General features: G+C 38.0%; 1 protein-coding gene and 1 long non-coding RNA gene across 2 annotated transcripts in view; one reads left to right on the top strand and one right to left on the bottom strand.

Annotated features, from left to right (window-relative positions):
• MAN1A1 (mannosidase alpha class 1A member 1) overlaps window positions 1–5,908 on the top strand; it is a 184,790-nt gene extending 178,882 nt beyond the window's left edge. Inside the window, exons 12-13 of the mRNA XM_055262761.2 lie at window positions 2,709–2,824; window positions 3,161–5,908. Coding sequence (XP_055118736.2) covers window positions 2,709–2,824; window positions 3,161–3,287 — 243 coding nt within the window. The 3' untranslated portion in view covers window positions 3,288–5,908. The remainder of the gene's footprint in view (window positions 1–2,708; window positions 2,825–3,160) is intronic.
• Window positions 3,190–25,069, bottom strand: part of LOC134733014 (uncharacterized) — a 58,510-nt gene continuing 36,630 nt past the window's right edge. Inside the window, exon 2 of the long non-coding RNA XR_010116555.1 lies at window positions 3,190–3,249. This is a non-coding gene — a long non-coding RNA (uncharacterized lncRNA). The remainder of the gene's footprint in view (window positions 3,250–25,069) is intronic.

Below are 25,069 nucleotides of genomic sequence, written 5' to 3'. Positions count from 1 at the left end.
GGGACAGAATTATGATCCACAGGGGAAAACTAAAAAATAAGTGAAAAATGATGTGAGAAACTAAGTATATCTTGTTTATATTTTCTTTATTTCACTATAAAATATATTAGGGTTTTAGTCTTAAACTTTTTTTTGTTTACAGTCAATAAATTAGAACCAGATTGCAGACGGCAATTTTTGTACAATGGAAATTTTTTTTTGACCATATAATTAACAGGATTAGTAGGATGTGATGAGTAGAAAATAACTTTCCTAGAGATGAATATGCCTGGTAACTAGCAGAGCAGCAAATGTAATTTCAAAATATAAACAGCACAAAAAAACCAACTCAAAATGAATTAAAGACTTAAATGTAAGACCTGAAACCATAAAACTCCCAGGAGAAAACAATGGGGGAAAAGCTCCTTGACATTGAGCTTGGCAATGATTTTTTGGATTTGACCCAAAAACACAGGCAACAAAAGCAAACATAAACACATGAAACTACATCAAACTAAAAAGTTTCCTTACAGCAAAGTAAACAATCAACTAAACAAAACGCAACAAAAATGTGTGCAAACCATGTGTCTGATAAGGGGTTAATATCCAAAATATATAAGGAACTTACAATTCAGTAGCAGAAAAACAACCAGATTTCAAAATAGGCAAAGGACCTGAAGAGACATTTTTCCAAAGAAGATGTACAGATGGCCAGTAGTGAAAAGATGCTCAACCTCACAAATCATCAGGGAAATGCAAATTAGAACCACAGTGAGATGTCACCTCATACCTTTTTAAATGGCTATTATCAAAAATTCAAGGCCGGGCGTGGTGGCTCACGCTTGTAATCCCAGCACTTCGGGAGGCTGAGGCAGGCAGATCAGGTTAGGAGATCAAGGCCATCCTGGCTATGATGGTGAAACCCCGTCTCTACTAAAAATACAAAAAATTAGCCAGGCATGGTGGTGGGCGCCTGTAGTCCCAGCTACTCAGGCAGCTGAGGCAAGAGAATGGCGTGAACCCAGCAGGCGGAGCTTGCAATGAGCCGAGATCGCGCCACCACACTCTAGCCTGTGTGACAGAGCAAGACTCTGTCTCAAAAAAAAAAAAAAAAAATTCAAGAGATAATCAGTCTTAGGATGCAGAATAAAGGGATCCTTTGTACACTGTTGGTGGCAATGAAAATTGATATAGCCATTATGGAAAACAGTATGGAGGTTTCTCAAAAAATTAAAAATAGAGCTACTGTATGATCCAGCAGTCCTAATTCTTGGTGTATATCCACAGAAGATCACGTATATCCACATCCGAAGATGATGTATATCCACCACAGAAGAAGGTGTATATCCACAGAAGTGTATATCAAAACATCACACTGTACACCTTCCAGTATATACTATTTGTATTTGTCATACATCGGTAAAGCTGGAAAAAGGTTAAAGAAAAATAGAAACAAAAGAAAGAAAGTGGGCTCTGGAAGGGGAAAAGAAAACACAAACAGCAGCCATCTTAGTGGTAACCAACAAAGTGGAAGGCAGGTTGGTTTAGGTTGTTACCTAAATGTTCATCCTCACACTGCCCAAACCATCTGTTTTCCAAATATTCATTAAATTCAGACGACTACAGAAATGTAGGATCATTTCTCTCTAGAGAGTTGTCAGTGGAGTCATCCCATCTTCTTCTATACTAGACTAAAAAAAAAAAAAAAACATGTATTTTAGGAATAGATCCCAGCCACATGTCTCTCACTGTCTTTCATTTTATTCTTTTAGCTGTTACCAATATCACTGATTAGTACCCTACAATCAATTTTCAAACTCAGATATTCTGATTATAGTAGCAGCTGATTTTGTTCCAGTACAGTTTCTCAACCAGTGGTTTATGATCCCAGTTGACATTAGCAATCTCTCCAAACTAGGGGTCAGCAAACTCTTTCTGTTAAGGGCCAGACAATATCAGGCTTGGTGGACAGTCAGCCAGTCTCTTTTGCATCTACTTAGCTCTGTCATTGTAGTACAAAAACAGCCACAGACAATATTTAAACAACACGGCTGTGGTTTAATAAAAGTTTATTTACAAAAATAAACAGTGGACTGGATTTAGCCTATAGTCCATACTTTGCTAAACCCTGCTCTAGACCATAGGGGGAACTGGTAAAAATCAGTGAAAAATTTTTCCAAAACTAAAGGCAGAAGTGTTTTCAAATTAGGTAAGATACGTGGTCCATATGTTCTGTAACTTCATTTTTAATTTACATTTAATTTATGGTTTTTTTTTTTTTTACCTAAAACTCTATAGCAAACTTTCATTTAAGTTGAATCCAATTTGTAAAAAATAAATTTTGGCTGGGCACAGTGGCTCATGCCTGTAATCCCAACTCTTTGGGAGGCCGAGGCAAGCAGATCGCTTGAGCCCAGGAGTTTGAGACAACCATGGGCAACATGGCAAAACCCTGTCTCTACAAAAAATACAAAAGATTAACCAGGCATGGTGGCGAATGCCTGTGGTCCCACCTATTTGGGAGGCTGAGGCAAGAGACTCACCTGAGCCCAAGAGGTAGAGGCTGCAGTGAGCCATGATGGTGCCACTGTACTCCACCCAGGCAACAGAGTGAGGCCCTGTCTCAAAAAAATAAAAAGTTGTATCTGAACTTGACAATCTAATAATAAAATTAGTGACAATCAGTTTACTGAAATGTGACTATTTTTTCCCCCCTCTTTGTAATTTAGGCCTTGGAAAACCATTGCAGAGTGAATGGAGGCTATTCAGGCCTAAGGGATGTTTACCTTCTTCATGAGAGTTATGATGATGTGCAGCAGAGTTTCTTCCTGGCAGAGACATTGAAGTAGGTGAAAATTATTCTAAAACCATGTGGCTAGGGTACCTGGACAGATCTTTGTAGATGTCTTTATCATGAACACATTCAAGTAATATCAGGCATGGCTATAATTGCAGGCGTATTCTCAACTAGGTTCAGTGACTTGGTACTGCTAACACCAAAGCATTGAGTAGCTTCTTTACCCCATGTTAATGAGTATAACCCCTCAGGGTTTTGATATATTTGACTCCTGTCCATGTTTCTCGGTAAGATGGAGACATTGATGTGGTTTTTGCTGTGTGTTTGTGGTTTCACTGCCTGCCTAGTCTCTTGGGCCTCATATACTTATGTTTCTCTCACCAGATATTTGTACCTAATATTTTCTGACGACGATCTTCTTCCACTGGAGCATTGGATCTTCAATAGCGAGGCACATCTTCTCCCTATCCTCCCTAAAGATAAAAAAGAAGTTGAAATCAGAGAGGAATAAAAAGACATTTTATATTTTATTCTACTCCATTCCCTTCACTGCATACCTTAATAATTCCTTTTCTGGTAATCAGGCACATGATGAACTTTGATTAGTAGGTCTGTGATTAAGTTCTTAAATTGTTTTGCAGTCTTTTATGTTTATTATCATAGGTATAGGTGGACCTAAATTCCTTATCATATCCTTTATTAATTCAGCCAGTGTATCCACCAGTTTTTTGTTTATCTTTTTAAGTAACCTATTATCTCTGGAGTTCATGAAGGTGTAATATCATTTTTATTAAACTGAATAGAATGGTATAGCGATGACCTCTTAATTATAATTTGATTTGACTGCAAAACTTTTTCCTCCTCTAAGAGGAGATGATGTCTGCTTTAAGCTGTAATGTTTTGCCATGTTGCAAAAAGCCATAATAATAAGTATAAAAAAGCTTTTTCCTTTTCAATTTCATGTTAATCTGGTTTGTCTGTCCACCAGAGACAGATCTTCTAACTGTGACAGCCTCCTTATGCAGGTCTATCATTATTTGATAGAATGTCTTCTAAAATACTTCACTCACATTATAATTCAAATTAGAAAGTCATTCCAGAAGGATCATCTCATTTTGACCTCATTTCATTGGAACTGCAGTATATTTTTGTTGACTAATTATATTAGTGTTTTCTATTTTGTAAATGTGTCCTTTAGTTTTACTTTAAATGCCCTGTGTCATTTCTGGATTGTATACTGGTTAATTTCTTCCATTCCCTACTACACAGAGAGGTGAGCTCTCAAATTTTGCAGAGCTCTGCTATCACTGAATTACATTTATCTAAAGAAAACAGTACAACTTAATGGACTAGCTTTTGGGTTTAACTTGAATATATGAAGAAATTGGGTCTGTCTAAAGAGAGGGTATTTCATATGGCTTTTAGTTCATTTGTTTGTATTTCATCTTGATTTTTTTTCTTGGGAAAACAAAGCATTCTATTTGGTTCATATTTCTCAGATTTGAAAAAGGCTCTATCTCAAATGTAGTAAATTATTTCCTTTCAGTTTGTGAAAGCAGGATTTGACTCTGAAAGAAGCTTTGCCAATTTTACTTATTCATGATCAATCAAGGAAAATCTAATAAATTTTAGGCCAAATAAGAATATAGCATATTTAGTATGGTTATCATCAACATAGAGATCACAACTTAGAAGAAATATAAAGAAATGGCCACTCCCCATCCCCCACAGTCTTGGAGTAGATCAAAATCAATATATGATTTTATAAACATTAAATTTGAAATAGGCATGGTTTTCTCGAGAATAGATTTGGTGATACCTTGTGTTTGCTTACATTGGCTCACTATATATACACATGTATTTATCTAGATACACTTCCATGAAAGGGCTAATACGTTGCATATACTGAAGTGCAAAGACTTTGACCATGTGAATTTTCAGCTGAGAATGGTCAGAAAGATCAGTACAACCCCATGGATTAGGCTGAAGCATATGATTGCTGCATTTGTAGTTTAAAAACTGTCAGCAGTTTCATATGGTTCCACCTAATATTATTGAAGACAATTATTTTCTTAGCTATCAATAGGCTTAATCGTTTTAGTTATTTTAGCTTTTGAAAGTGTTTTAAAAGATTTCCTTTATCGGACAGGACCATCTTTATGACCTGCCTTCTCTTTTTCAATATCATACATTGGTGTATGTCAAAGAATAAATTAGTAAAATTAGTAAATGAAAAAGACTCTTCCGTACATCATTATTTCCATGCTAATGTGTCTCTGTGATCCAGAATAACTTCTCCCACTCATATCTTCAGTTCACCTAATGAAATGAATGGATAGCAAGAGCCCTTTGTTCCCAGGACTTTAAGGCAAAATATTAAATTATTGCCAAAATTGGGCCATATGTATAAGATTATAATGTTTGTATAAATGCCCTTGAACTTGCCATTTAAATTAACTCATTTTCTTTTCAATTTGATTTGAAAGCCGATAAGTATTTCTGCAGCAGATAGAGTATTAAAATCAGGTTGTATGTACACACTGCACTGTAAGGTACCTTGGTGTCCTGATGTGAATAGACAAGAAGCTGTACTATATGTTGCTCTCAGTGGCAACAATGAAGTTTTTGCAATTCTAGAACTTGGATTTTTTTTAACAAAAGTCCCAAAACACCAAAAATGTAAACAAGATAAGAGATTAATATTGTAGTGATGTAATTTAATTAAAGTTATATTTGGGGTTAATTTTAACAACTGAAGTCTTATTGTTGAAACTTATTTTCAGCAAAACTGTGCAGTAAAATTTATATATGTATTCACATACTGAAAGATGAACAGTTAAAATAGCACTTAATTTTGTGTTTCTTCAATATGTCTTGATATACTTTGTGCAATTAATATTACACATGTAAGTTGTATGGCAGTTTACAGAACTCAATGACTTGTCATGAGGTTTTCATATGAGCTACACATTGTGTACATTGATTGTTTTTGATTTTTACATAAATCCATTCTGTCATTTTCAACTTTATATATAAATCTCCAATGTTATGGGAAACAATAGATTGACACATAATTTTTAAAAATTATATTTGTAAAATTTCTCTATTGTGAATAAAGTCTTTTAATATATCTCCTCATTTGTTATATTTTTCTCCTTTTTAGTAGGCTTTTGTATATCTAAGGGGTGAGTGCCTTCAGTTGCAAATAAAAATATTTGATCCTAACAGCATTTCCATACCACACCTGTAGGATCTTGACAAGGAAACATTTCCCGTTAAGAAACTTTACATTGCACATAATTTTGCATATACAGTGTTTGGGTAATCAAATAACCTTTATTAAGGATCTAACATATGTTCAACACCAGACACAGAGGCTAGAAGCTTTGGTGTCAGAAATAGCACAGACTATGTTCTTTGTTCATAAATTTGCAATGCAACTAAGAAAATTAGACTAACCCCACACCACCCCTCAAAACAAGACACAAATAGCATTTAGTTGTGTTAAATTACAAGCTAAAATTCTGTATAAGTTCATGGGAACAGGAGGTCCGTAGCATTTGAGTGGTCAAAGAGGCTTAACAGAAAAAGGAGAACTTATGCTATAGGAGATCCTCCAAAATTTTTCAAAAAGCCCAGGTTCTAAGTTCTTCAAATACATACTGTACTTTTTAGAATATTTCAGATATTTTGGTTGCTGTTGCCACTGCCTGGAACTCGCTTTCCCTAATATTTTTATAGCTCATTCTTTATCAGGTCTCTGTACAATTGTCACCTCATTAGAATGGCTTGACAAATCAGTGTAAAATTCTCTCCACCTTTTGTCCCCTGCCCTATTTTATTTTCTACTTAGCATTTGCTATATTACATATTTATTTCCTTGTTTGTCTTTCTAATCCCTTAGTATGAAACCCCATGAGAAGAGAAACTTCAATTGGCATTTTCCCCCATTTCTCTGTCTAGTGCTGAGAGTGTAGTACACAATTGAGTGAGAAAGTGCATGAATTAGGAAACTCAATCTTATATTCAGTCTTTGCTACAACTATTTGCAAATGTCTTTTACTGAGCAATACACTTTTTAAAAAAAAAAGTACATGTTTGTGACTCGAATCAACTCTCAATCAACAGGTTATTTTTAATCCACTTACATCATGTAAAATAAAGTAAGGCATGACTCCTCCAATAGAGTTTTAAGTATTCAACAGCCCATTATTGTTTTATGTGACTTAATGTCACAGTCCCTGCCTCATATGTTAAACAAAAAACAAAAAATGATTACAACAGCACCAAGCAAAGAAATTAGCTTATTACCTAACAGAGAGTCAAATGGGAACCTTCTGAATTAAATTATTGGTAGCACAAATGATGTTGGTTGTGTTTATGTTGTTGGTTACAGGAATTATTAAAATTTATTCTAAGCATGGTTTTTATGTATACTAATCAGCCATCAACACAGAGATGGCAGCTTGGCAACAAATACATCTAATGACTGATAATCTGTAGACGGCTCCTTAAAAAGTTTTTCAAAGTTAACAAGATAAAATCTTTTTCATTTGAAATAGAGTTCATATATAATTGCCATTCGAGGCTCCCTACCTTGTGGCTGAAGAGTGAGGGCAGGGAGGGGAGTCTTATGAAACTTTTTAACTGATTTTATGGCCTGAAGGCTCCCTTCTATTTTTTCCAGGCTCATTCCATCCTCCACACTAGCCCATACATGAGTCACAGTTTTCAAGAAATATTTGCCAGCCATCAGATACATATTTAAAATATTAGAATTATAGGAGAATGTAGACAGCATTTAGTCCAACTCTCATTTTAAATAAGGGAAATGGGGATTTTCCCAGCAACACGAACTGTTTTTCTATCCTTCCTCTGTGCTGCCAGACACAGGAATATGGTAAGAGTTCATGTTAATCCTAAAAATACAAAAAAATTAGCCGGGCGTGGTGGCACATGCCTGTAATCCCAGTTACTTGGGAGGCTGAGACAAAAGAATCACTTGAACTCGGGAGGCAGAGGTTGCAGTGAGCCAAGAACGCACTACTGCACTCCAGCCTGAGCGACAGAGCCAGACTGCACCTCAAAAAAAAAAAAAAAAAGCCATATATGAGAGCATATGTTATTTCCATCCAGCCACTCCAAAATAAAGGTATAAATTCAGAGTTCACCCTTAGGAATTGGTCTACTGCAGTGTTTCTTTCTCCAGATGTGGGCTACAATTTACCTAATCCGAATCTCAGCTAAGGTTTGTTAAAATGCAGATTTCAAAGGCTTCCCCCAAATTGAACAAATCAAAATTGTGATGGGGTCCTGGTATACCCATGTTTAGCCCTTTGTGCTATTCCTACACACACTAAAGTTGAAAACAATTTTAAGTTACAGGTAAATGGAAATCCCAAGACTATCAGAACAATTAATGAGTTAATTAGCAAATCATGACAAGAATATGTACCTTTTCCTGCATTTTTGTCTCTACCTCAAGGTTTAAGTACAACTTGACATAACTTTGGTCACTTTGAAAACATAGATTCTTCCTTTTCTACAAAAGCATTAGTCTGCAATAAGCCATACACCTAAATCTTTTAGAAACAGATTCACACTAGATTCTTATACATAATTCTTATTAGGGGAATCTCAAAAGTATTAACTACAATCATGCTTGTTTTTATTCAGCAATTGTTTCATTGGCTTTCTTTTCCCAATAACTGCATTTTTAAGTCATTTTTCAAATTGTTTCTACTGTTCTTGTTGATTTTAACATGAGTGTCACTTGCACAGACTACACGGAATTTCCAGTTTGGCTATATATCATGTAAATGTACAAAATGTTCTTGGAAATGACCTCTGAAAAATACCTTCATTTCCTCCGCCCGCGTTTTTACATTCATTGCTATGCTAATTGTCAAAGATTTGTTGGCTTGCCATTATTATTACTTTTGAGTCCCCTTAAAACATGCCATTACTGACAGGATAAATGTGTATCACAGATCCATTTAATTCCCCAGTGAATGCAAATTACCGTGAAACATTAGAAAACAGTGATAGATGTATAGTTTTTAAAAACTTTTACACATACTGGGATATTTTGGTCTTAGGCTACAAACACTTACTAATTCACAATTCTGCAAACAGGGCCATAAAATGTACTGCTTTTCAAACAGTACTTTCCAAAATCACTGGCAACTGAGAGGTTTTTGTTTGTTTTGTTTTGTTTAACTCTCCTAGGAGAAACAAATGAATGATTCCCATTCACAAAATCTTTGGGAACTTAATTCCTGACTTTCCAACTCTTGGCATTCTTTGTGGAAAATAGAAACACAATCACCTCGCTGAACCAGGATGGGAGGTTCCATAACAACTTCTTGAGGTAGGCACAATGCTATTGGTTCCCTTTCATGTATGTGACAGCTTTGGCTTGTTATGACCCAAGGCTCTCTATTTAATAAGTGACTGAAGGAGAAGCAAACTAAATCTCTTCCTTCCTGTGCAAAACCTCTTTACCACTCTGCCTTTCAATACTGCACTTCACTGGTTAAATAAACCTCGCTGGTTAAATAAACCCTAAGTGCCACTCAGCTATCCACATTCCTTCTCTATCTTGCTTTTGTCAAATTGATAACTTTGTGACTTATATAATCATGGCAGGGAGTTGCAAAAATATATTTTTAACGCCCCCATTAAAATACATTAAGCCTAAGTCTCTCTTATGTATACGACGCAGTATACAGAAGGGGTAGAAAGTAGGTGCAGTGCCAGACAAGGGTTCCCAACCTTAGCTGGTGTCATTAACTCCCTGTGTGATTTGGAACAAGCACTTACTCTTCACATCTCCCTTTCCTTAATCTGTAAAATGAGAGGAGTGATTAGCCCAGGCCTAACAGCTAGGCTGTGCATTGCATGACATCTGTTGTGGATACCTGAGGAAGAAACAGCAGTATACATGCCTAGAATATTTCCATGCATAGACTAGAGACCACCACACCCAAATTACAAGACATCAAAACCTTAGTGTCCTTATTCATAAAATGGGAGGGATCATATCTACTTTCCAGAGAATTAAAATAACTAATACATGTAAAAGGTCTTAGCTCATGCCTTCAATCCATGAGTTCCAGCCCCTTCTTTCAGCTTTTGCATTCTATAAAAGAATCAACTTTCCTCTACCTTGGGAAGCCTCCAGCTTGTTTTGTTATGACAACACATTTGTTATTATTTTACTTGCTGTTTCCAATAACCCTAGGCTTTTTTGGATGCCTTCCTTCAATCAGACTGCTTCAAACACATGTTATTACTCATCTTCTAAGGTCAAAGTTCAGCTGTTTTCTGACGAGAAGACAGAAATAGCCAGCTCTTCTTCTTCACACCTGCATCATGAACTAATTGGACATTTTTCCACTTTTTTTTTTGTTAGCGAGCAGTTTGTGGTTTGTGGGGGTTTTTTAGCATTTGTAGAAGACAAGAAATAGGGATCAAACTGCATGATTGTTGAACTATTATCAATTGTGTTATTTGTGTATTCAAACAATCCAATGAAAATAAGACAGTGTCTACAACAGCTAAGAACTCCATTTAGATTGAAGGTCAGTTGTATTTTCAACCCAGAGTAGCTTTGGAAACCAACAAAATCAGTTTTATGAACTAGGAAGGCTTACTGAAATAACTCTTCGGAAAGAACCAGCATTGCTTCCAAAATCAGCTTATATGTTTGAAAATTACTTACAGTGACTTAAAACTGATCACTTTCAAAGAAAAATGTATAAGGTGATTTTGATTGAGAGTCTACTTACCTATTCCCCCCAACAAAAAAAAAAAAAAAAACTCTTGGTTTCTATAGCAGTGGAGATGTAAATTATATGCAACTAACACTTACCTTTTCTTCTGGCACTCCCCACACAAGAATAAGGCTGTTAGCTTCTGAAGAGAGGCTAACACTGTTGAACAAAGTACCCATAGTCCACTTCCTTCCCCCCATATGCCTCACTCCTGCTGGCCTCCACTTTTCTGTATTATCCCTGAAAAGGCCTTCCTGGTCTACCTCCTTCCACTTCTTGGAAAATGTCTATTCCTCCTTTTAAGTCTCAATTTATATGTCTGTGACCAGTTTGCCTCTCATTCCAATTTGTTCTTCCTTCTTATGGGACTCCAAAGGACTTTGTGCAAACTCCTATTCATGTATCACACTATATCGTCATTACTGGTTTTCATTCATTCATTCATTCCACAAATATCTCTTAAGTAACCAGAGTATTTCAGATACTGTCATAGGTCCTGGGGAATTCAGCAGGTTAGACTTGCTTCTTGCAAGTCTTGACTAGGAAAAAAGGCAAATATGCAAAAAATAGAATTTTTAAAATTTAAAAAGGAGGGCATCATGGCTTATTTGCTAATATAAATACTGGATTTGATATAGCATCTGGAACACATTTGTTTTCAACCCAATTTTACCCTTCCATTCTTCACATAGGAGGCACTCAGTGAACATTTGGTGAAGAGTGAACAAATTGTTAAGAAATGAAGAAAAAGTCTCAAACTCCTGTTCAAAAACATCCACATAATTTTCATCTTAAGTTTGCCAACAGAACACAGCCCTGCTAAGCCCTACTAACTCAAAGTGGTACTTCAATCTACAAAGTTGAATACAGATTCTATTTTTAGTGAAAAATCTGGTGTTTACCTTAACTGTGAGATACCTAAGTATAAGCTGCCATTAGAATAACTGCATCACTATAATTTCAAAGCAAACTTACCAAAAGTAGGATGGTTTTCTCACATTTTAGTATGTTCAAAATATACCAACTGTCTTAGGGAAAACCCATAAGAGTCCAACCTATATTCTCTCCTTGTCATTGCTTGTGAACTATTCACTATCCTTGAGATCAACAGATATATCAGATATTGTCAATTCCGCTAGAGTTTGTCTTGTTTGTTTTTGGTTTGAGGGTAGGGGAGTCAGGGGATGTTTTTGTTTGTTTGTTTGAGCCATTGTGAATGCCTAAATTGGCATGCCCACACATCCAGGGCTGGCTTCCTCTGTTCAATGCAACACTTGAAGAGCACTGTGAGTGATGTAAATAATAAAGAACTTCTCTGTAGTGACTGTAACCTTTCTGTAATCCTCTCTAGTAATAGGACCAAGGATTCTAGGGCTAAAGCGAATCCATTAATAATGGTATTGCTAAATTTTTTCAAATAAGTTCACTTTGTTGTTCCAAGCTGACTTTTCTTCAACCATTCTAACGGAAATGAAATGATTATGATTTTGCCATCATCCACCTTATCTTCTTGTCTCTACCTCCAGAGGATGTGCTGACATAAATGATCAAAGAACAGAGAGGGAGAAAAACAAAGGATCTCAGAGAGATTAATCAGTCCCTGAAAATCTGAAAGTGACTTTTGTTGCCATTATAAATCAATATACAGGATTTCTTTAAACACTAGATTAAAAAAAAAAACATATAGTATGTCAAAGCCACAATTAAAAAGTAGATAAATATAATGAATTTTAACAAGCTCTTGAATTTATTTTGCTGCTTTAAAAAATATAGGATAGATTGCTTTCTTCTTTCTGGTGTTCTTCATACAGTGATGATTACATTAAGGGGAAGTTTCAAAATTTCCACATTGTATATCTGTGCTTTTAACCTCTCCCAAAGATTAGATAAAGACTGCCAAACCAAAAAAGCATTCTTGGCTCACGTACACAGCTCATTCTTTAAATAGAAGTTTCAGCACGTCCAGGCAAAGACTTCTAAAGAGTCTTTATCTATTGATTAACTGTAGAGGATATTCTGCTTAAAACGAATCTTAAATACTCTCTAAAATAAATGTTTTATTCTACATTAGGGTAAAAGGTGTAAAGGGAAAAATGAGACATTGCTACTTCTCTCCCATCCTACAAATATGTTACATTTTTGCCTGCAATATTTCTATAAAAAGTTGGAAGTAGGAAAATAACCCATTTGCCAATGAACTTGTATTTTTCCTCCTGAGGTGGATATTCAAGAACTACTACTCCAAGAATTACTACTACAAGTAATTCCAAGTAGATATCCAAGAATTAATATTCCATTGGGCAGAGGTCACTTGGTGACTCCCCCGGTACACAGGAGAAACTCCCTTGAGAGCACTGGCTAAACTATTGATGGACCCCACATCTCAAATGGGGTCAGAAAAAACCCCTTCCTTTTTCTGTGATTCTGATGGCTAAGAATATACCAATATACCTAGATAGAACCCTGAGAAGCAGGCAGCATATAGTGAAGAGATTAAGATGAGAATCCCTCCTGTGTTTTTTTTTTTTTTTAAACTTTAAGTTCCGGGATATATATGCAGAACATGCAGGCTTGTTATATAGGTATACATGTGCCATGGTGGTTTGCTGCACCTATCAACCCGTCATCTAGATTTTAAGCCCCACATGCATTAGGTATTTGTCCTAGTGCTCTCCTTCCCCTCACCTCTTACCCCACCACCCCCTGACAGGCCCAGATGTGTGATGTTCCCATCCCTGTGTCCATGTGTTCTCATTGTTCAACTCCCATTTAGTGGGAACATGTGGTGTTTGGTTTTCTGTTCCCATGTTAGTTTGCTGAGGATGATGGTTTCCAGCTCCATCCATGTCTCTGCAACAGACATGAATCCTTTTTTATGGCTGTATAGTATTCCATATTGTATATGTACCACGTTTTCTTTATCCAGTCTATCATTGATGGGCATTTGGGTTGGTTCCATGGCTTTGCTATTGTAAGTAGTGATGCACTAAACATGTGTGCATGTGTCTTTATAATGTAATGATTTATATTCCTTTGGGTATATGCCCAGTAATAGGACTGCTAGGTCAAATGGTATTTCTGGTTCTAGATCCTTGAGGAATTGCCACACTGTCTTCGACAATGGTTGAACTAATTTACATTCCCACCAACAGTATAAAAGCATTCCTATTTCTCCACAGCCTTGCCAGCATCTATTGTTTCTTGACTGTGTGTGTGTGTGTGTGTGTGTGTGTGTTTTTGGGACAGAGTCTCGCTCTTGTCACCCAGGCTGGAGTGCAGTGGCACAATCTTGGCTCACTGCAACCTCCATCTCTCGGGTTCAGGCAATTCTCCTCCCTCAGCCTCCTGGGTAGCTGGGATTACAGGCACCCACTGTCACACCTGGCTAATTTTTGCACTTTTAGTAGAGACGGGGGTTTTACCATGTTGGCCAGGTGGGTCTCGAACACCTGACCTCAGATGATCCACCTGCCTCGACCCCCCAAAGTAGTGGGATTACAGGCATGAGCCACTGTGCCCAGCCAATTTCTTGACTTTTTAATAATCACCATTCTGACTGGTGTGAGATGGTATTTCACTGTGGTTTAGATTGGCATTTCTCTAACGATCAGTGATGTTGAGCTTTTATTCATGTTTGTTGTCCACATAAATTTCTTCTTTTGAGAATTTTCTGTTCATATCCTTTTCCCACTTTTTGATGGGGTTGTATTTTTTTTTCTTGTAAATTTGTTTAAGTTCCTGGTAGATTCTGGCCGGGCGTGGTGGCTCACGCTTGTAATCCCAGCACTTTGGGAGGCCGAGGCAGGCGGATCACGAGGTCAGGAGATCGAGACCACGGTGAAACCCCGTCTCTACTAAAAATACAAAAAATTAGCTAGGCGTGGTGGCGGGCGCCTGTAGTCCCAGCTACTCGAAGAGGCTGAGGCAGGAGAATGGCGTGAACTCGGGAAGCGGAGCTTGCAGTGAGCCGAGATCACGCCACTGCACTCCAGCCTGGGTGACAGAGCGAGACTCCGTCTCAAAAAAAAAAAAAAAAAAAAAAAAAAAAAAAAAAAAAAGTTCCTGGTAGATTCTGGATATTAGAACTTTGTCAGATGGGTAGATTGCAAAAAATTTTCTCCCATTCTGTAGGTTGCCTGTTCACTCTGATGATAGTTTCTTTTGCTGTGAAGAAGCTCCTTAGTTTAATTAGATCCCATTTGTCAATGTTGGCTTTCGTTGCCGTTGCTTTTGGTGGTTTAGACATGACGTATTTGCCCATGCCTTTGTCCTGAATGGTATTACCTAGGTTTTCTTCTAGGGTCTTTATGGTTTTGGGTTTTACATTTAAGTCTTCAATCCATCTTGAGTTAATTTTTGTATAAGGCGTAAGAAAGGAGTCCAGTTTCAGTTTTCTGCATATGGCTAGCCAGTTTTCCCAGCACCATTTATTAAGTAGGGAACCTTTTCCTCATTGCTGGTTTTTGTCAGGTTTGTCAAAGATCAGATGGTCGTCGATGTGTGGTGTTACTTCTGAGGCCTCTGTTCTATTCCATTGGTCTATATGTCTGTTTTGGTACCAGTACCATGCTGTTGTGGTTACTGTACCATTGTAGTATAGTTTGAAGTCATGTAGCACGATGCCTCCTGCTTTGTTCTTTTTGCTTAGGATTGTCTTGGCTGTATGGGCTCCTTTTTGGTTCCATGTGAAATTTAAAGGAGTTTTTTTTAATTCTGTGAAGAATGTCAATGGTAGTTTGGGAATAGCATTGAATCTACAATTACTACAAATTACTTTGGGCAGTATGGCCATTTTCACAATATTGATTCTTCCTATCCATGAAGATAGAATGTTTTTCTATTTGTGTCCTCTCTTACTTCCTTGAGCAGTGGTTTGTAGTTCTCCTTGTAGAGGTCTTTAACATCCCTTGTAAGTTGTATTTCTAGGTATTTAATTATAAATAGCTCTCATTATTTTGAGATACGTTCCATTGATACCTACTTTATTGAGAGTTTTTAACATGAAGGGCTGTTGAATTTTATCAAAGGTCTTTTCTGCATCTATGGAAATAATCATGTGGTTTTTGTCACTGGCTCCGTTTATGTGATGGATTACATTTACTGATTTGTGTATGTTGAACCAGCCTTGCATCCCAGGGATGAAGCTTACTTGATCATGATGGATAAGCTTTTTGATGTGCTGCTGGATTCGGTTTGCCAGTATTTTATTAAGGATTTTCACATCCACGTTCATCAGGCATATTGGCCTGAAGTTTTCTTTTTTTGTTGTGTCTCTGCCAGGTTTTGGTATTGGGATGATGCTGGCCTCATAAAATGAATTAGGGAGGAGTCCCTCCTTTTCAATTATTTGGAATACTTTCAGAAGGAATGGTACCAGCTCTTCTTTGTACCTCTTGTAGAATTCAGCTGCGAATTCATCTGGTCCTGGGCATTTTTTGATGGTAAGCTATTAATTACTGCCTCAATTTCAGAACTTGTTATTGGTCTATTCAGGGATTCAACTTCTTCCTGGTTTAGTCTTGCCTCCCATGTTCTTTCATAATCATTATCTTTGTCATTATAAGTGGTGTTATCAGCCAGGAAAACAGAAAATACTGTCTCAAAAAGAAGAAATTTAACACAGGGAATTGGTTATACCTGTGATGACAGAGCTGAAAAGCCGCACAGAGGATGATGAATTCTGATGACAATACTAAAATTAACAACAGCAGGATGCTTCTATCTGAGGTAGGAGATGGAAAGACACAATGTGGAGGTGATGTCACCACAGACCAGAAATAGGAAGCAGAGTATGAACTATTAATAGATACGCAATGAAGGAGGACTTCCCAGCAGAAAGTGAGATGACAGAGAGAAGCAGTAGTCCAATAGGAGGCAGAATATGAAGGAGATGTAGCAATTGCCAGAGACATCACTGGAAGCGCAGTGAATAGGAGACATATCCTCGGATCTCCTTCCTTCCAATCTTTTGCCAGTACCTCCCATTGGTCAAGACTATTAGCAAAACAGGACAAGGGAGTCTGAAAAATAGAGCTCTCTGAGATGCAAGGCCAAGCTGAGGAAGTTTGGGAAATAGAGATGAGAGAAAACAGTTAAATCACTGGCAAAAATGACTATAGCCTAGTCACAATTCACCATTTGGAGACTCTGCATAGCTTGAGAGGTCTTCATTGAAATAAAGAAACCTCAAGACCACCAGCGACTAGACACTGACAGGTTTAGAGCCTTGATTGTGATCTCTGTATCCTCCCTGACCCTACACAGCAAAAATATTGGATGTATTTTTTGAGCCTTTATGAGTTCCTTCATATTTCAGTACTGAACTTGCTAGCGAGAAACTACAAATGGCACACTCATGAAAGTTCAAAAATGATATTTAATAAGTGGTTTCCATTGAAGAATAGATTTCAGAGAAGAAAATCTCTGAGTTCATGAAGGACTTGTTCTCAGAGACTAGAAAGACAGATAAACCTACAATAAAACCTGTAGAAGGCATGGCCGTCAAAATCATCATTTTAAATGTCAGTGATTAAACTTTGCCCACCCTGCTTTGGATCACAACCGATCCTAACTCCAAATTTTCATATAACTGACAGTAACACTTTCCTAAGCCTTCATCTGCCAACCCAAACATACCAGCCTCGTTTTATATTCTACCAAGTAGAGCATAAAAATGATGAAGACTAAATGATCATGTAAGAGAGAGAACTCAGATTATTTTTAGGACACTGACTCTATTAGTTTAATAGCAAAGTACTCATCAGCCTGGAGCCCTGTGATTTTTTTAAAAGAATTACTCAGAGAAAAGACATTTTGGAACATCTTGTTCTGAATTTCTCACTGAGCTTAGATGGCAATAGCTACTCTTTCAAGCCCGGTTCAAATGTCACCTCTGAAGCTTTCCCTGTCTCCTTCCTTTTTGTTCTGTTAGTGTCTTCTATAAGCCTTAATGGATGTACTTATTACATTATATTGCAATTATTTGTTGCCAGTCTATCTCTCTCTACTAGTGATTTAGACAAAAACAACTTGTCGAAAGCAATTTGACTTTATAAATTGAATAACTATAAATCGGTCGGGGGGGTGGAGCCAAGATGGCCGAATAGGAACAGCTCCGGTCTACAGCTCCCAGCCTGAGCAACACAGAAGACGGGTGATTTCTGCATTCCTGTTTGAGGTACCGGTTTCATCTCACTAGGGAGTGCCAAACAGAGGGTGCAGGACAGTCGGTGAAGCGCACTGTGCACGAGCCGAAGAAGGGCGAGGCATTGCCTCATTCGGGAAGCACAACGGGTCAGGGAGTTCCCTTTCCTAGTCAAAGAAAGGGGTAACAGACGGCACCTGGAATATCGGGTCAGTCCCACCCTAATACTGCGCTTTTCCAACGGGCCTGGAAAACGGCACACTAGGAGATTGTGTCCCGCACCTGGCTCGGAGGGTCCTATGCCCACGGAGTCTCGCTGATTGCTAGCACAGCAGTCTGAGATCAAGCTGCAAGGCGGCAGCAAGGCTGGGGGAGGGGCGCCCGCCATTGCCCAGGCTTGCTTAGGTAAACAAAGCAGCCAGGAAGCTCAAACTGGATGGAACCCACCACAGCTCAAGGAGGCCTGCTTGCCTCTGTAGGCTCCACCTCTGGGGGCAGGGCACAGACAAACAAAAAGTCAGCAGGAACCTCCACAGACTTAAATGTCCCTGTCTGACTGACAGCTTTGAAGAGAGTAGTGGTTCTCCCAGCACGCAGCTGGAGATCTGAGAACGGACAGACTGCCTCCTAAAGTGGGTCCCTCACCCCTGAGCAGCCTAACTGGGAGGCACTCCCCCAGTAGGGACAGACTGACACCTCACTCGGCCGGGTACTCCTCTGAGACAAAACTTCCAGAGGAACTATCAGACAGCTGAATTTGTGGTCTCACGAAAATCCACTGTTCTGCAGCCACCGCTGCTGACACCCAGCCAAACAGGGTCTGGAGTGGACCTCTAGTAAACTCCAACAGACCTGCAGCTGAGGATCCTGTCTGGTAGAAGGAAAACTAACAAACAGAAAGGACATCCACACCAAAAACCCATCTGTACATCACCATCATCAAAGACCAAAAGTAGATAAAACCACAAAGATGGGGAAAAAACAGAGCAGAAAAACTGGAAACTCTAAAAAGCAGAGCACCTCTCCTCCTCCAAAGGAATGCAGTTCCTCACCAGCAATGGAACAAAGCTGGATGGAGGATGACTTTGATGAGTTGAGAGAAGAAGGCTTCAGACGATCAAACTACTCTGAGCTACGGGAGGAAATTCAAAACAATAGCAAAGAAGTTAAAAACTTTGAAAAAAAATTAGAACAATGGATAACTAGAATAACCAATGGAGAGAAGGGCTTAAAGGAGCTGATGGAGCTGAAAGCCAAGTTTCGAGAACTACGCGAAGATTGCAGAAGCCTCAGTAGCAGATGCGATCAACTGGAAGAAAGGGTATCAGTGATGGAAGATGAAATGAATGAAATGAAGAGAGAACGGAAGTTTAGAGAAAAAAAGAATAAAAAGAAACGAACAAAGCCTCCAAGAAATTTGGGACTATGTGAAAAGACCAAACCTACGTCTGATTGGTGTACCTGAAAATGACAGGGAGAATGGAACCAAGTTGGAAAACACTCTGCAAGATATTATCCAGGAGAACTTCCCCAATCTAGCAAGGCAGGCCAACATTCAGATTCAGGAAATACAGAGAACGCCACAAAGATACTCCTCGAGAAGAGCAACTCCAAGACACATAATTGTCAGATTCACCAAAGTTGAAATGAAGGAAAAAATGTTAAGGGCAGCCAGAGAGAAAGGTCGGGTTACCAACACAGGGAAGCCCATCAGACTAACAGCTGATCTCTCGGCAGAAACTCTACAAGCCAGAAGAGAGTGGGGGCCGATATTCAACATTCTTAAAGAAAAGAATTTTCAACCCAGAATTTCATATCCAGCCAAACTAAGCTTCATAAGTGAAGGAGAAATAAAATAATTTGCAGACAAGCAAACGCTGAGTGATTTTGTCACCACCAGGCCTGCCCTAAAAAAGCTCCTGAAGGAAGCACTAAACATGGAAAGGAACAACCAGTACCAGCCACTGCAAAAACATGCCAAATTGTAAAGACCATCGAGGCTAGGAAGAAACTGCATCAACTAATGAGGAAAATAACCAACTAACATCATAATGACAGGATCAGATTCACACATAACAATATTAATGTTAAATGTAAATGGGCTAAATGCTCCAGTTAAAAGACACAGACTGGCAAACTGGATAAGGAGTCAGGACCCATCAGTGTGCTGTATTCAGGAAACCCATCTCACGTGCAGAGACACACATAGACTCAAAATAAAGGGATGGAGGAAGATCTATCAAGCAAATGGAAAACAAAAAAAGGCAGGGGTTGCAATCCTAGTCTCTGATAAAATAGACTTTAAACCAACAAAGATCAAAAGAGACAAAGAAGGCCATTACATAATGGTAAAGGGATCAATTCAACAAGAAGAGCTAACTATCCTAAATATATATGCACCCAACACAGGAGCACCCAGATTCATAAAGCAAGTCCTGAGTGACCTAGAAAGGGACTTAAACTCCCACACAATAATAATGGGAGATTTTAACACCCCACTGTCAACATTAGACAGATCAACGAGACAGAAAGTTAACAAGGATATCCAGGAATTGAACTCAGCTCTACACAAAGTGGACCTAATAGACATCTACAGAACTCTCCACCCGAAATCAACAAAATATACATTTTTTTCAGCACCACACCACACCTATTCCAAAATTGACCACATAGTTGGAAATAAAGCTCTCCTCAGCAAATGTAAAAGAACAGAAATTATAACAAACTGTCTCTCAGACCACAGTACAATCAAACTAGAACTCAGGATTAAGAAACTCACTCGAAACCGCTCAACTACATGGAAACTGAACAACCTGCTCCTGAATGACTATTGGGTACATAATGAAATGAAGGCAGAAATAAAGATGTTCTTTGAAACCAACAAGAACAAAGACATGACATACCAGAATCTCTGGGACACGTTCAAAGCAGTGTGTAGAGGGAAATTTATAGCACTAAATTCCCACAAGAGAAAGCAGGAAAGATCCAAAATTGACACCCTAACATCACAATTAAAAGAACTAGAAAAGCCAAGAGCAAACACATTCAAAAGCTAGCAGAAGGCTAGAAATAACTAAAATCAGAGCAGAACTGAAGGAAATAGAGACACAAAAAACCCTTCAAAAAATCAATGAATCCAGGAGCTGGTTTCTTGAAAAGATCAACAAAATTGATAGACTGCTAGCAAGACTAATAAAGAAGAAAAGAGAGAAGAATCAAATAGATGCAATAAAAAATGAAAAAGGGGATATCACCACCAATCCCACAGAAATACAATCTACCATCAGAGAATACTACAATCACCTCTATGCAAATAAACTAGAAAATCTAGAAGAAATGGATAAATTCCTGGACAAATACACCCTCCCAAGACTAAGACAGGAAGAAGTTGAATCTCTGAATAGACCAATAACAGGCTCTGAAATTGTGGCAATAATCAATAGCTTACCAACCAAAAAGAGTCCAGGACCTGATGGATTCACAGCCGAATTCTACCAGAGGTACAAGGAGGAACTGGTACCATTCCTTCTGAAACTATTCCAATCGATAGAAAAAGAGGGAATCCTCCCTAACACATTTTATGAAGCCAGCATCATCCTGATACCAAAGCCTGGCAGAGACATAACCAAAAAAGGGAATTTCAGACCAATATCCTTGATGAACATTGATGCAAAAATCCTCAATAAAATACTGGCAAACCGAATCCAGCAGCACATCAAAAAGCTTATCCACCATGATCAAGTGGGCTTCATCCCTGGGATGCAAGGCTGGTTCAACATACGCAAATCAATAAATGTAATCTAGCATATAAACAGATCCAAAGACAAAAACCACATGATTATCTCAATAGATGCAGAAAAGGCCTTTGACAAAATTCAACAACCCTTCATGCTAAAAACTCTCAATAAATTAGGTATTGATGGGACGTATCTCAAAATAAGAGCTATCTATGACAAACCCACAGCCAATATCATACTGAATGGGCAAAAACTGGAAGCATTCCCTCTGAAAACTGGCACAAGACAGGGATGCCCTCTCTCACCGCTCCTGTTCAACATAGTGCTGGAAGTTCTGGCCAGAGCAATCAGGCAGGAGAAGGAAATAAAGGGTATTCAATTAGGAAAAGAGGAAGTCAAATTGTCCCTGTTTGCAGATGACATGATTGTATATCTAGAAAACCCCATTGTCTCAGCCCAAAATCTCCTTAAGCTGATTAGCAACTTCAGCAAAGTCTCAGGATACAAAATCAATGTGCAAAAATCACAAGCATTCTTGTACACCAATCACAGACAAACAGAGAGCCAAATCATGAGTGAACTCCCATTCACAATTGCTTCAAAGAGAATAAAATACCTAGGAATCCAACTTACAAGGGATGTGAAGGACCTCTTCAAGGACAACTACAAACTACTGCTCAATGAAATAAAAGAGGATACAAACAAATGGAAGAACATTCCATGCTCATGGGTTGGAAGAATCAATATCATGAAAATGGCCATACTGCCCAAGGTAATTTATAGATTCAATGCCATCCCCATCAAGCTACCAATGACTTTCTTCACAGAATTGGAAAAATCTACTTTAAAGTTCATATGGAACCAAAAAAGAGCCCGCATCGCCAAGTCAATCCTAAGCCAAAAGAACAAAGCTGGAGGCATCACGCTACCTGACTTCAAACTATACTACAAGGCTACAGTAACCAAAACAGCATGGTACTGGTACCACAACAGAGACATAGATCAATGGAACAGAACAGAGCCCTCAGAAATGATGCCGCATATCTACAACTATCTGATCTTTGACAAACCTGACAAAAACAAGAAATGGGGAAAGGATTCCCTATTTAATAAATGGTGCTGGGAAAACTGGCTAGCCATATGTAGAAAGCTGACACTGGATCCCTTCCTTAAATCTTATACAAAAATTAATTCAAGATGGATTAAAGACTTAAATGTTAGACCTAAAACCATTAAAATGCTACAAGAAAACCTGGGCAATACTATTCAGGACATAGGCGTGGGCAAGGACTTCATGTCTAAAACACCAAAAGCAATGGCAACAAAAGCCAAAATTGACAAATGGGATCGAATTAAACTAAAGAGCTTCTGCACAGCAAAAGAAACTACCATCAGAGTGAACAGGCAACCTACATACAGAATGGGAGAAAATTTTTGCAACCTACTCATCTGACAAAGGGCTAATATCCAGAATCTACAATGAACTCAAACAAATTTACAAGAAAAAAACAAACAACCCCATCAAAAAGTGGGCAAAGGACATGAACAGACACTTCTCAAAAGAAGACATTTATGCAGCCAAAAAACACAAGAAGAAATGCTCATCATCACTGGCCATCAGAGAAATGCAAATCAAAACCACAGTGAGATACCATCTCACACCAGTTAGAATGGCCATCATTAAAAAATCAGGAAACAACAGGTGCTGGAGAGGATGTGGAGAAATAGGAACACTTTTACACTGTTGGTGGGACTGTAAACTAGTTCAACCATTGTGGAAGTCAGTGTGGTGATTCCTCAGGGATCTAGAACTAGAAATACCATTTGACCCAGCCATCCCATTACTGGGTATATACCCAAATGACTATAAATCATGCTGCTATAAAGACCCATGCACACGTATGTTTATTGCGGCACTATTCACAATAGCAAAGAGTTGGAACCAACCCAAATGTCCAACAATGATAGACTGGATTAAGAAAATGTGGCACATATACACCATGGAATACTATGCAGCCATAAAAAATGATGAGTTCATGTCCTTTGTAGGGACATGGATGAAACTGGAAAACATCATTCTCAGTAAAGTATCACAAGGACAAAAAACCAAACACTGCATGTTCTCACTCATAGGTGGGAATTGAACAATGAGAACTCATGGTCACAGGAAGGGGAACATCACACTCCGGGGACTGTTGTGGGGTTGGGGGAGGGCGGAGGGACAGCATTAGGAGATATACCTAATGCTAAATGACAAGTTAATGAGTTCAGGAAATCAACATGGCACATGGATACATATGTAACAAACCTGCACATTGTGCACATGTACCCTAAAACCTAAAGTATAATAAAATGAATAAATAAATAAATAAATCGGTCAGTACCAAAAATTGGTCAAAATTGAATATCCCAGTCCCTTTTGCCAAGTGTTATAATTCTGTTGTACAATGGGGTTGTTTTTCAACACTTTATGGGTCCAGAATTTAAACATTTTTTGTCACTTTTTAAGAAATGAGATTGGGCATTTTTCTCATTTGTTCCTCATTTATTTTCAGCTAGTCGTTGCTACTCTGTGTTATTTGTAATAGGTAAAAGTTGAAACAACCAAAATATCCAATTTAGAAGATTGTTTGAAACACATGTTCAGGAAACAAATTGGAAAAACTTTGAAGTTGATTGGCTAGAAAACAATATGTAAGTTACGGTTTCCCTTTTATAGAAAAATATTGTACTTACACCTATTCATCTTTGACTTTAGCTCATAGTTCATAATAAGTATCTAATAAATGACTATGAATATAACTTTTGTCCTTTTTCCTACTGGGTACAATCCATATCAATAGACGGCACCCATTCTTTCAGGTATTCAACAAATGTGTGTATACTGGCAGGCCAGAGGTCTTTTTTTATTGAAGCCCCGAGAGTTTGCATGAATACACAAGTTCAAACTTGATTCTACTGAGCTAAGATGCTATTTTTCAAAACAGAAAATAAACATTGTCTCTCTTCCTACTCTTCTCTCAGGGAGAAGAGTATATGCACCAGTATATGGTGCAGGAGACATGAAATCTAGTTTGGTATGTTAATGAACATTAATGGTCTATAATAAGTTCATAATAAGAAATCCATTCAACAAACAAGTAATTGGCTTGCTTGAAATGTAATTAATAAAATTGCTAATTCAGGTCAGAATTCAATTGCTTTTGGCAAGACCTTTTTTGGAATTACAGCTATGTGCAGGCTTGACAGAATACTATGGAGAAGTCTTGTTTTGTTCTGTTTTTTCATAGAATGCAAAGGGCCTTACCCATAGTATGCACCCAAAAAGTATCTGTTCTGTAAAGACTGGAGAGTAGGAAGGCTGTGATTTTTTTAATAAATCATTCAAATGAAATAAGAATAAAAAGGCATTTTGGATTATGAAAATGGAAAGATCATATTTAAGAGCAGTTTCCATAAGATAACTTACCAGCTGCAAGGTCACCCAGCAGCTTTAGTGTTGAATGTTTAAATGGCCAGTGCAAATAAGAACAATAGTGACATTCTCACATTTGACTTTTTATGATATATCTTCAGACACGTTATTTCATGTAATCATTCAGTAGAGAAAATGTCATTCACATATGTAGGTAGTATG

Source organism: Symphalangus syndactylus, chromosome 2 (genome assembly GCF_028878055.3).
Source record: "Symphalangus syndactylus isolate Jambi chromosome 2, NHGRI_mSymSyn1-v2.1_pri, whole genome shotgun sequence".
Classification (NCBI taxonomy): Eukaryota; Metazoa; Chordata; class Mammalia; order Primates; family Hylobatidae; genus Symphalangus; species Symphalangus syndactylus.
This window is presented reverse-complemented; position numbering and strand designations above follow the sequence as displayed.